The sequence below is a fragment of the Ambystoma mexicanum genome, chromosome 14 (genome assembly GCF_040938575.1).
Source record: "Ambystoma mexicanum isolate Mex_15411 chromosome 14, UKY_AmexF1_1, whole genome shotgun sequence".
Lineage (NCBI taxonomy): Eukaryota > Metazoa > Chordata > Amphibia > Caudata > Ambystomatidae > Ambystoma > Ambystoma mexicanum.
Window position 1 is genome coordinate 594149517 of NC_090940.1, and position 13913 is coordinate 594163429.

At 46.7% G+C, this 13913-nt stretch overlaps 1 protein-coding gene across 5 annotated transcripts in view; it reads right to left on the reverse strand.

Annotated features, from left to right (window-relative positions):
• The window catches only part of KCNK10 (potassium two pore domain channel subfamily K member 10), a 387448-nt gene that overhangs the window by 76713 nt on the left and 296822 nt on the right, over nucleotides 1-13913 (reverse strand). For all 5 annotated transcript variants that reach the window (XM_069637940.1, XM_069637943.1, XM_069637941.1 and 2 more), the window contains one exon: nucleotides 10433-10550. In XM_069637940.1, the coding sequence (XP_069494041.1) occupies nucleotides 10433-10550 (118 nt within the window). The remainder of the gene's footprint in view (nucleotides 1-10432; nucleotides 10551-13913) is intronic.

A 13913-nucleotide genomic window follows, 5' to 3' on the forward strand; every position in this document is an offset into this window, starting at 1 on the left:
TCGAGCGGCCCCGCATCAAGAGAACTTGGTGAGTATGACACACCCAACAAGCAATGTGAGATTGTGAGGGAGGGGCGAGGAGTTGTAATAAGGGCGGCGGGAGGTGTTATTACAGTGTGTGGCGAAGATTTGATCAATTAGTGTTGATAGACGAGTGAGCAATAACGGGACAGACACGAGGGCCGTCCTCTACCACGTCACGGAAGCAGGGTGGGTGGAGCCAGAAGGCACCACGTGTGATTGCTCGTAGACACTGATTGGTCTAGATCGTGGCCACCTGTAGAGGGGGTGTGTGTGGCTTTCCTACGAATTGGCGTTTTCGATCAATGAGTAGATGAGGATCCCTATTGATCGAGCACTGAAACTCGATAGATGATGTTTTCCTGTAGGAGGTAGCTAGATTGTTGCCAAGTACGGAAGATAATTGGCTGGTTAAGCCCTCCCGGCGAGGGGCGTGTCACACGCGAGGCGACGCAGCGTGCACAGTCCGATTATAAGAGTGTATTGTTGGTTACCTTGTTCCGGGCATAACAAGAGGACAGCTCTGGAGTTAACGGGGACAAGAAGTTAAAACTTATTGCGCGCTCTCTTGAAGTGTAAAGATCTTACCTGTAGTAGTTGGAAGAGGTTGGTGACGTCACCTGTAGGGCCTTCATAGGACACCTTGACCACATCGCGTTGTTGAAGGGTGGTGGGGGAGTAAACTGAGGACAAGGGCAGTAAAACGGAGGTGGGGAGGGTGCGCACGGAGACCGCCGGCCACCCCAAATACGGAAAGGGGGAAGTGACCGTGCACGGAGAACGCCGGCCACTCTGAGTGAGGTGGAAGAAGGAGGGGAGTGGAAAAGGTGGGGCGGCTCTACAAGCACGTCACACAGGACACGTAGCCGCAGGGGGCTTCGTGCGCCGTGGCCACAGGGGGCCGTACCAACGGTATTAAGGAAGAAAACAAACAGAGGAAAAGGACTATATATTTGTAATTGTTATACTTGGTTGTTTTATTTTTTAGCGGACGGTCGAAAGTCCCCAATCTACGGGGCCAGGTAACGACGGCTGTGCTGAGGGGAGCTAAAAACACAGTGTAACCATGTCATATGGGTCGGGATCGGGAGGGTGGGGGAACACTCTGACTACCCCCCTCCAACATATTTGTAAAATGCTGTCACCCCATAGGGAAAAACTCATCAAATATAGCATAGAATGGACACAAGGAACAGACAACAAAATGACGACACCATGGCCGCCTAACGGCAGTTTTGACCCGTACGTCCAACACTCACTGTTGACACACATACACAACACGTACAAAGGGAAGAAGTTGGCACATCACGTGGAGGTGTTTAAGTTGTGGAGGATGTTCCAGGGATCCCGACCAGGGCCAACCGGAATGTTCACCGTGGAAGGGACGACAGAAGGGAAGGGGAGCGAGGAAACAAAGGAGGGGAAGGAGATTAAGGAGGAAGAAGGAACCGGGGAAAGGGCGACCAGTAGCGCACAGTGCGCGGGAGGAGACAGGTAGGGGGATGAAAAGCCTGGTACTGTACATGAAGTAGAAGTAAAGAAGGAAGGGACAGAAGACATGCCCCTAGCGAAGGTAGTGAAGGAGGAAGGTGGGTTATATCCTGTGACAGAGCTACGAGAAGCAGCAAGGCAACAACTGACGGCAGCTGAGGGGTACTCGAACCCCACGTACAGCCCTCCACCATATACAGCTACAGGTAGCTACCAGGGGGGGAGGAGGTGACAAGCACGGTAGGCCGAATTGCACGCAGGTGTGCACAAAGGGAGGGAAGAACAGCGAAGAGCACATTTCAAACATAGGACAAGACGAGTGGGTAGCAGCACAGGTTCACTTAAAGCTGTGAGGGACATTAGCAGGAGAAGAAAAAGAGGTGGTGAGGAGAATGAATAAGGACGACGCGGGTAGCACTGCAATAAGGGGTGAGGAGAACAACACAAGAGAAGGAGAGCTGTCACAAGAAGAGGAGGAGATGTTGGAGGAACTATTGGCTGAATTAAGGGATGAGCGGAGTGCACTGATTAAGAAGCCCGAGAAAGAGGCATGAGGAAGGAGAAGGGAAAGGAAGGAAAGTAGAGATGAGTTAGAGAGATGAAGGAGCGAACTGAAGAAAGGAAGAGGGAAGCGGAGAGGATGAAGGCAATAGCAGAAAGGGTATCCCGAGCAGCACAGCGTGACATGAAGAGAGAGGAAGAAGAGAAAGAAAAGGAAATGGAACTATGGAAGAAGAAAATACTCTCTGAAAGCACCAGGAAATACGAAGAAGGTAAAGTAATAGAAAGCATATTAGAAAGGGAGAAAGAGAAATGGGAAAGGAGGAGAGAGGAAGAAAGGATATTAGCGAAGGTAAGTAGTGAGGTGATGGAGGAATTGAAAAAGAAAAGTGAGGAAATAGGTGGTGAAATAGTGGAAAAGAAGGAAGAGGAGAGAAGAGAGAGGAAAGGGGGAGTGGGGTAAGAACATATGTGCGTCGGGATGCTGAAGTAGCTACAACATCAGCGCAAAGGGGAGTAACTGGTAGAGGAGAACAGGAGGGCACGGATTTAATAGACTTAAAAACGGTGACAATTAGGGGGAAAAGGACAGATTGGGGGTTGTCGCTCTTGGATGAATTTTGAAGCGAAGAAGAAGAGGGAGTGGGGGGAGAAGGAAGAAGCGGTGGTAGGGAGCGCTTAGATAAATTGTACATCACACGCGCAAACGGAGAATCACCATGGGCATGTAAAAAGAAGGAAGAAGAGAAGGGAAGTGAGGAGCAGGTAAGAGAAGTGGCAGGAGGACCAACACGTGCAGTTACACCCACGTCATTACACCCAACACGGCCACCCACACCTGAACACACCCCATATGTCGGCAGGCTCAGAGACCTTCCAGGACGCAGGCAGGAAGAACGGCCATGCACACCTGCAGTAAACCAAGAGAGCAATAGGAGAAGGGGGAGAATTGAAGGAGAAGATACGACAAGCTGCGGTAATATAGATATGGTAGCAGATTTACTTGACACCGAGGAAGAGGAGGAGTACACGGATTCAACCCAGTGACAACTAGGGGGACAGATGGGGTACAATTTAATGCCACTATTGGAGAGGGGAGGGGTTAGACCACAATATGTCCCTTGGAAGCATGCTGATAAGGAGAATATAAAGTGCAGGCTCCCATCACTAAGCGGAGGAGCGGGGAAATGGATATACGAGATGGAAAAACACACCGCAGGACAGAAACTAGCAGTGGGAGACGCAAAGGGTCTATTAATATCGATATAAGGTGACGCGGCAGACGACATTTGGAAAAGGGCAGGATTCCCCGGAGTTACAATAACAAACACGTCACATGACGGGGCGCCATTTGCGAACTGCAGGCATGCATTATGGCAAGCCCTAAGGGTGCAGTACCCAGACACATCAGATATAGGAGCAATTACGTCACACAAGATGCATGAGAATGAAGATCCTGTTGATTATATCCAGGAGATTCAGGAGAAGTGGCGCTTGGAAACTAGAGAGCAATGGGACAAGACACCGGCAATTTTTTACCACATACTAGTACAAGGGCTTCCAGAGGCAGTACAAAGACAACTGAAGAAGATAGTGGGAATGGAAGCTAAGGCCTGGCCGGAAATACAACTAACAATAGTACACCACTGTAGGATGTGGCAAGAAAAGATGAAACAAAAGGAAGAAGATAGGACAGCAGAAGGGGCAAAATGAGTGCAGAAAAAACTAACTAAGTATACCATGGAAGGAGCACTAATAACTACACCGACACCAATGACACCAAACCCCACGCAAGTAGTGGCTGCACAAGATCCCATACAACAACAAATAGCACCATTACCACAACCACCACAACTTATAACACAACAGCTGCCACCACCCCATCATACACGGCTCCCACAGGAGGAGGGTACATGCTACCGGGAAATGGATATTATAACAACACCAGGGGAAGGGGCGGAATGATGAGAGGGAGGGGATATGGACAACCTGCACAACAGCAAGGGGGAGGATTTCGGAGTTACTACCCCAATGGGCAACAAGGGTACCAAGACAATGCAGGGAGTTTCCCATGGCAGGCCAGGGAACCACCTGTATGTTGGGTTTGTGGAATGTTGGGACACATGTCACGCACGTGTAGAATGAGACCCACCCCACCAGCCTGGGGGGAACAGGGACTACAAGGGCCTATGAGGGAGCAGCAGGGTTACCAGCAACTGCAGGGAACACAACAGAGCAACACACAGCAGCAAGTATCACTACAACAACAGTTGCAGACATACACACCACCGCAGCAGCAGGTGGCAATAACACAACAACACCAAGTGCAACCAGTATAACAGCTCACTTAAATACAGACCATAAATTTGCACCCATTGATACACCACTACAACAAACACAGTTAGGGAGGGTGACTATCTTGGGCCACAACCCTTACACAGGAAGTGGTCAGTCACTGTACCCACAATAGGACAGCCCACAGACGTCCTTGGTGTGTCCCATCCTGTCGATAACACCTAATAGTGCGGAGGAACCACGCATTGAGGTAGTGATAGGTGACAAGAAATTCGCCTTCCTTGTTGACACTGGGGCAACCAGGTCTTGCATAAGGGAGGGTAAATTTAAAATGTCAGGCGAGGCCATGCACACCCAAGGATTCTCTGGGGCTAGAGGGTTGGTTCCCTTTACTGATAACATCTCCTTATCTATAGGAGATTATGACATATCTGTCCCACTCCTGTATTCAAGGGAGTCGCCAGTGAACATACTTGGAAGGGACATAATGAGCAGATTAAATATGACAATCTCCTTCACGGAGAATGGCATAATTTGCTCCACACCAGGAATAAACATGCTTACTGCACGACAAATACTGAAAGCTTACTGTGGCCAGACAGTAGCTCGAGCCAAGCCTGTGGATGGTGAGCTGTTCCAATATGGAACAGACATGGCATTTGCATGGATGCCAGGAATAGAAGGGAAGATTTGGAGGAGGCCAGCAGCATATTTGTTCAGGCCTGAGACACCAGCTAGTGAACCAGAGGAGAAGGTGATTTCGGTGAGCATCGAGAGCATTATAGCAACTGCAGATTACATCACAGTACATGCCCAAGACAGGGAAGGGAGAGCATGGAGAGCAGTGATAGCCCTGGCTGAGGGATGAAGGCTCACGCAGGTGTCTGATGAAGAGCTCTTTTCAGAAAACAAGGGAGAAGGAGAGATGGTATTTATGACGAGTGTCGACATCTGGTTAAGAGTAACATACAAGCAAGTAGCACTGAAAATGGCTATGGCACTCGAGGCACCTGCATGTACCCCAGTACCATTTTACGAGGAAGACATGGCTAAGGTTCCAGCATCACTGTGGACCACCAGTCCCTATGACTGCATAAAGAGCATTGGAGGAGTAAAAATAAAGTTGAAAAAGGGCACAATACTACCTAGAGTGAAGCAATACCCACTATCAAAAGAGGCAGATGAGGGCATATACGAAACCATAACAGCCCTGATAAATAATGGCATATTGGTACCATCAGAGTCAGCATGTAACACGGCTGTGTACCCAGTGCGCAAGGAGAAAGGAGCCCCCCCCTCCAAGGCCACCGCCGATTGAAGGACATTTTATAACAAACTTGGATGTTACACACACACACATAAAACACTTGTATGTTTTTCTCTATTTTTCTCTCGCACATGCAGGTACCGCATATAATTGTATTGTCTAGAAAGTAATAGTAACTAACAGTGTGCTCTGCCCAGGAGTAGATGCTGCCCGCGGATGATAACACCCCTGAGGCCCTATCACACCAATTTGTATATCATATAAGAAGGCTGAAGTACCTAAAAAGAAGAAGGGTATGCGTATATTACATCACATTGGTTTTGGCCATAGAACAATCATTTCCCCATCTTCACGAGCACTTACCAGCTCTAAGAGATAGGTCACTAAGATTAGCGTGGGAACAGCTCTTCGCCTGGGCACTGAACGATTACTTGATAGGCAGAGCTTGATTAACAAATACTAACAATAATAACCAGCACATTAAGGATTTTCAGGCGGGCACCTTTAACGTCGCAAGAATAAGCTGCCCGACTGCAGCAAGGTAAGAACAAAATGCCGCTGAGACTAGCTCTTGTAATAAAACTGATAGGGGTGTTGATCATCACTGGTCTGTTGGCTGCCTCTGTATGGCGCTATGCTATCAATTTTGTGGCTGCACCCAGAACTAACATGCCCCCTCCCACGGCTGCAACAGGAATGATATCAGGTGGTACTAGCAACCCTAAGGGTAAGGGAGGTAGAGTTAAATGCAGCACATATACTGACAATAAAGGTATCGATAATTACATAACAGATTCAGCACACGTCTCAAACAACATGTGGTACCAGCACATGACCCAAATTGGTAAGCAGACAACAGAGGATAGCTGCTATGTGTGCTCATTGATCCCATACGCCATGAGCGCATCAAGAACATTCGTCGCCACGGAAATACAGGATAAGACAGCACAATGTATAATATATCTGGCACTATTCCAAACAAGGGGACGATTCCAAGGAACAGTGGTGAGAATCCAGTGGGAAACAAGGGACACATACCCATACGAAAACAACTTCCTCAAGTCATACCTGAGCTACCATAAAAGCAGCTTACACGCTGAGGCATTCAGATACATGACGAGTGTCCCCGATAAAGGAGAAACGAAGAAAGTAACACTAGAATACCTGCCATGTGATTGGTACGCCACTGAAGTTCCTGGTGTGCAGGGATGTTGGGAGAGGGCACTGATAACAATAACCGGGAAGATATACATGAACAATGAATGGGAAATAGGAGTGGTTGGGAGCAACATGATAACAAGAGAAAATGTTACCACCATACTGGAACACAACGACAGATGCTGGACGACATGGGGTAAATATGTACCTATGCTGACATGGATGGAGAAGGATGAAGACCCAATAAGCATACTACCGCTGACCGCACCCAAGCTATGCTACCAACACAAAGGAGATGTGGATGTGGGATACAACACCAACTGCGGAAGCGTATTAGAACTACCAGAGGGGGGTGCTGGAACGGCAGTAATAATGGACCACTAGTGGGCCTGCGGGGATAAGGCATACCACACCTTCCCTCCGTTGTGGAATGGAATCTGCACCATGGTACACATCAATGAACCATCACTAGTAGTGTCCCAAAAACATGTTAACATGGCCAATTTCCCCAAGATGGATGAAGGGAACAAGAGGAGGAAAAGGTCTGTACAATCACAAGAAGGAGAAAACAACAACAACAATAACGTCCTACCAAGAATGAAAAGACAAGGAGAACCCCTGACGGGAAACTACCTATGGGGAAGATCGTAAACAGCACTCACCTCCATCCCACCAGAACACAGATTATTCAGCAGGGCTGCAATGTTCTTCTCGTCAATAATACACCCAGGACTACAAGCATATGCAAACGCAAAATGGCTTCAGATCACCCGGTGGGAACTGATGACGATTAATTCAACAGTAAACGGAATCAACGCCATAAAAGAAGAGCTGCGAGCGGTAAGAATGGTAGCACTACAAAACAGATATGTACTGGATCTTCTCACAACTATGGAAGGAGGAGTTTGTGTGAAAATTGGACAATCATGCTGCACATTTTTATCCCTGCTAACAATGCAGATAATGGGACACTTACTGAAGCAGTATCACAACTGGCCCAGATGCACTCCAAAATAATGGAAGAAAGTAAAGGGGTAAAGAAGGATACTAGTTGGTTTTCAGTTTTATGGGCATGGATGCCATCATGGCTGTCAGATGGACTGAAGATTATAGTTGGATGCATAATATTAGCTGCAGCAGTGTTGATTGTAATAAGGTTCTGGAAAGCCAGGAAAGCACGCACTACAGACGAAATGATAGAAATTGTTGGCATGCACCGCTTGATGCCAACTGATGATGACCAGCACACCTACGTGATAATAAAGGAAAGAGAGAGACTGCGTAAACAGATCATTAACAACCACTTGGATCCGCCATCTGTAAAATTGGAGAACCCAAGAAACCCGAGGAGCTATGTTGGAAGATGGGTATACTGCAAACCAGGAGGCAGCTGTGTTTATATGTACTGGTCGTTCGAAGATCATGTCAACCACTATGGACACTTGGCCGGAATAACTAAAGTATGGAGAGTAAGAGGAGATAAAGAAAAGGATAGGTTTGTGGTCGACAAGTCGACCAGAGGGGGGGGCTGAAGTGGGAGAATGGGAGAACAAGCTCCCCCCAATCTCATCACGACCATGGCCTAGAGGATCGCGGCCCATGCACCCCCCACGGGTCGAGTTCGTCTATCTACCAGATGACAAAATACCCTGGTTCAGGAACATAAGGGTATGCCCACCAGCCTCTCCGACTCAAGCCGACACCTGCGGCATGGATGAACTCGACTAAGACAACAGCCACAAGTACCCACAATCGTTAGAGATGCCACAACGACCTAGCCAACTGCCAAGAACACACGTGCCACCATGCACACTGGTCACTCACACACCAACCTACACGAAGAACATATTCAGTGCTATGACGTAGGTGACTGCCACACCCACTGACATGCATCGTTGTTATTTTTCACATAGGCCTTTTTATAGAAATGCAGAAACGCAAGACGCTTGAAGAACTCATGTATACGCTTGCTGACGCTTCTAACACCACTCGCCCTGTGGTGACGCCATCATGTAGACCTAACATTGCTTGTGACGCCATGTCAAACCGCGACCTACGTACAATGGATTATGCATCACCACCCATGAACTAGGCCCGAGTAGGCGGCAAGCAAGAGTCTCATCATGAAAACTCTCTCAGAGCAAGAGTACAAGTGCTGATCATGCAGAACGAGCCCCCAGCGAGAGCTCATAGCCAAGGCCACGATGGTGAAACTCGTATGCTACCAGCCCGGCGCCAAGGTTACACCTGTAAGAAAAGCCAAGCCCACAGAAACGAAATACAACTCTAATGTGCAGAATTCTGCTCCAGCTACGGTCTCTCCACACGTGACCAAGCCGATCTGACAAGGTGCCAGACCCACGAGACAGAAGTCGCCTGGGTCCCACGTCTGGGACACAGGTTGCAACAGCGAAGCGGCAAGATGGACACCTACGGCGATGGGAACGGCCTGCTCACAAGTCTATGGGCAGACCCGTACGTTGTCTGCACAAACACATAGTTGCACATTGTTGCTAATGACAGGTACACCGCGAGCTGGGAATGACGATGGTCCCAGGCTTGGGGGCTCGCGAGAGGACCAATCAGAACACAGGGGGACTCATCACTGACACCACTAACATTAGCCAATCATCAGGGGTCTTCTTGTAACGATTTTCAAGTATCTAATAGTAGGGACAGCCCAAGTATACCACCTGACTCATCCTTAACCACTAATATCCTTCTCTATATGTATGCTATACTAACCCTACCACTCGGGGAACCAATTGGAAGTGGCAATAGGTTTTTTGCTAACTTTCCCAGGTGACGCGAGTAGCGCGTCATACTGCTGTAAAAAGGGCCTGCGAGCCCCACTAAGATTGAGAGTCTGGACGGTGCGTACGATCCAAGACCTATCCCTGCCATTGTTATAATAAACAGCAGAACCACCTTGCTCCTTGTGTGTGTCTCATACTCATTCAGGGAAGCACGGGTGGAGGTGGGGCCTCCCAGCCCGCAGGTCCGCGGATGGCTCAGCCGACCCCGGGATAATCACCCCGACAACTTTGTCTGGCGATATTGCCGCCGGGTTACAAGTAGTGGTGTAAAGCCCATTTTTTTGAGCCCATATGTTTCGATGGGGTATTTTTACCGGAATTACCGCAACGGTAATTCTGAACGGTAATTCTGCAAAAATTTGGTGGAAAGCTAACAGATTTACCTCAAGCTCATGGCTTCAGACCTGGGCAGAGTTCTTAAGATTTCCATGGCCAGGCAGGCGTGAGAAGGTCACACCATCGTGTTTTGCTTGGAATTCTGGGAGTTGTAGTTTTCCTAAATTTCAAATGGAGGAGAAGGAAAAAAAACTAGCTCTTTGTGCACTTACCGTTATTATCCTAAGGTTCACGCACAATATCCCTTGTGACAGACTCTGCAGAAAACAACTGGGAAAAGTGCGGTAAAGGAAGCCGCATTTGACCAAGTACTCTGAGAAAGAGTGCACTGTAAATCGCAGTGCAAATTAATATTTTAATATTATGTAAAGGTTTGTATAAACCACATACACAAATAAATAAATACATTAATGAATCTTTTACTTAGGATTTGCGTCACTTTTAAAACATATTCAGTTTTTAGTATGTTTTTTAAAGAACATTTCAAAGACACCTGTTTTGTGTCCTAGTGGATTCCTGTGTTTCATCATTCTGGTTTCTGCCTTACCTATAGTCGTGATGACAGTGCCGGCGAAGAAGAAGGAACTCCCAAGGTCCCAGTGGCTGCTGTTGTTCAAATCATTTCCGATGGGGTTGACGCCTGCGTTGTCAGCCTCTATGGCGTGCTGAAAAGAAGAAGAAAAGAACAGGCATAAGCCGCAAGTCACCTGACTCCCACGGAATAATGGGCAATTAGAAGCGGCGGGCTCGCGAGGGTCATACAACATTGCGCGTCAGAGGCAGAGCAGGCCAGGGCTAGCAGACAGTCAAGCAGCAAGAGGCGTGCTAATGAGCATCGATGGCTCACACCAGCGTTAATCAGGAGGTGAGTCCCCAATGCCCAAGTTCGTCTGCCAAGGGACTTCGAGATCCCGCCATTGGGAGGCACAAATGACAACATGACACTTGATGCTTTGACAACAGGCCGCTTTATTTCAAGGCAGGTCCGTTTACAATATAAACAAGCTTGGCTTATTGCCTGTCATCCTGCATTTCAACATTTCAAAATACGCACGTCTTTACCCCTTCCCCACCCCACGTCACTTCCTCCTGTTGTAAAGCCTTTCACTAGACATCAGGATGCATCACTGAAGCACAGAACTGCTGTGGAGTCCAGATTGGGTCCAAGCAAGGCTTTATTTTACATATGTACATTACTCCAGTTTCTCTTGTATATATGTACAGTCACGTATAGACACTGACAGGAACATGGATGGGTATAATCATAACTAACAAAGGAGTGGACCCACCGGCCATCCAGCCATACTCAGCTCAGGCCCCAACTGACACACTCAGAACATTCACACAAAGATCCACCCAACATTCTCCTGAGTTGCATTCATGCATCAGAATTCTTACAGCAAGCACCCAGGCCAATGACAAGACAAGACTACACTACAACATCTCCCTTTCATACCAGACTCAACCACACACAACATCTCCCTTTTATACCGGACTCACCACAGACTCCCCACAACATCTCCCTTTCACCAAAACCATCCGACCACAACAAACACCTTCCATATGGACCTGCCACATCCAGACACCATAGAGCCTGCCACACTCTGGCACCAAGAATACACACCCAAGGGAAATCAATCATCCATCCAGGTAGGAAACAAACAGGGGGTGGGAACCACGCATTTGCCCAGCTACGGACCCGGTATCAACACAACCGTGACACCAAACGAAACTATATAAACAACCATCTCACAAACAAAAAGAGGTGCTGCCAACCCAAAACAACGTTTACAGAAGGGGTAACTTTGACTGCACTTCTTCCTCTTGACACCCACACGTCTCATCCAAACACAAATTGCTCCCACTTGACTCTCTACAAACATCCCACAGATTCAAAACAACATATATATATAAAACTAACACCCAACTTCAAGCAAACTCTAACCAACCTGCAGTGAACACACGCACCACACTTACCACAAGCATCATCCAAGCCAAACACCCCCAGACACATGCCAAAACACCATATAACAAATGAAGTCCTCCTGGTAGCATCAAATAATTTACTTTTGAAAAGTATAACTATCATAACTATTACCTATGACAAACTCAAAACAATCGGGTACTTTATCAACCTATACAATATATATATATGATAACAAACACTTTCAACATTGTTTAATTTTTACATTTTCCAAAACCACATTGAATGTCATTAAATCCTCACACCAATACCTTTTCACTATATAAGTGCGCAACTCGTAACGATTGCTGCACCATCCAACCGAAAAATGGTGGATGTGCCCAAATAACTGAAATTGTGTGCAACTCTTAACGATTGCAGCACCATCTAACCCAAAAACCTGGTGGATGTCCCCATTTAAATTAATATGTGCGCAACTCGTACCAATTGCTGCACCATCCAACCTAAAAATGTGGTGGATGTCCCCTCATAACATGACACCAACCACACTCACAAAAAAAAAAATGCGGTGTGACTTCCCAAAATAAAATGTCATGTTTCTTAAAAAAAAAGAAAACACTTACATCAACATTTCCCGTAGGCAGCATATATGAATTTAACATTACTGTTACTTCATTTGCCTTTCCCATTTATACATTTCACTGTTACCTTTACAGTATTCACTTTTTCCAGTAGTCAACAATTTTGTCAAAAATTACATTGTCACTATAATCCATTTAAAGAATGCACTACTATAAACTATCAGGCCACAACATATAAACAACCACAAGACAACGGCCCTTGCACAGCCATGAGTAATTACTACATTAATTGATGCACATTGACATTGATTGCACTGTTTCTTTTTCAAACACCTACCAATATTAATTAAATATAAACTGCAAATCATCCAAAACATACAGTATTCTTTTCCTTTTACCTTAGTCACCATGTATAAAACCTTTGCCTTAATTAACTTAAACTACTTGATTGCTCAGTGCATATTTCCATAGCATAACATTTGCTTGTGAAACACATTTTCCCAGAAACTTCGTTCATTAAAATTTAAATGTCCACCATAAAAAATATGTAACATTCATCAAATTATCCTCTATTATCTCAGACGTTAAGTTCTTCTGTGCCGGAGACCATTCTCCACCTCTCAAATGAAGGGCAGACGCTTTTCTTCTTAGAACTACGCCGCACTACGCCCAGATGTTATCTGTATTTAAACACTGCATATCACTTCTTAAACTCGCACAGCATGCGACCCATATCTCATTAGTAGCATCAAGGTTTCTTTGCAGTTACGGTCCCAAATTGCCTCTTTCTGCCAACGCACACTAACTACGTAGCATTCATCATTAATCCCTTGCACTTCCTGGTCACGTTTCCCACGTCGATGGGTTCATTACTCGGATGACTTTCACCCAAGAATAACAAAGTCTTTCTGATCACTGGCACCAGTGTTGCCATGTCCGCGAATTATAAGCTTCTTTGGGCTTGTTTTTCCCCAAAGTCGCGTATAATTTTGTCAGGTCGCTTGTTGTGGTTTTTGTCCGCTTATCGCTCTGATTGTGTTCTTGCCTGTAAAAACATGCATGAAAGGAGAACTAACGTTGGTCCTTTCACACCTTTCTATTGTCATGCAATGACACACGCTGGCAGGGACTCGGATGCCTGCAGCCTTTTGATGACCTGCTGCAATTGCATTCTTATCCGCCCTTCCTAACCATATGTTTTGTCAGTGATGTCTCAACGCCCCCATACATGCCAACATTGCAATGCACCTGGGAGGGACATTTCCCCAAGAAAATCGGGGGACATGCATTTTCCCCATAGGAATGCATTGGGGCCACGGTTATTTTAGGCGGGAGACCGTGAAAAATAGCAATATTTTTCGCTGAAAAATCGGGACTCTCCCGCCTAAATCGGGAGGGTTGGCATGTATGCGCCCCCACTCCAGGGTTCATTAGCATACCAAAAAGCTTGCCACCTACATTTAATGCAGTTGGAAACCTTTTGGGGACTGGCTCACAAGGTGGGGCTTCTTTATTTGCCTTGT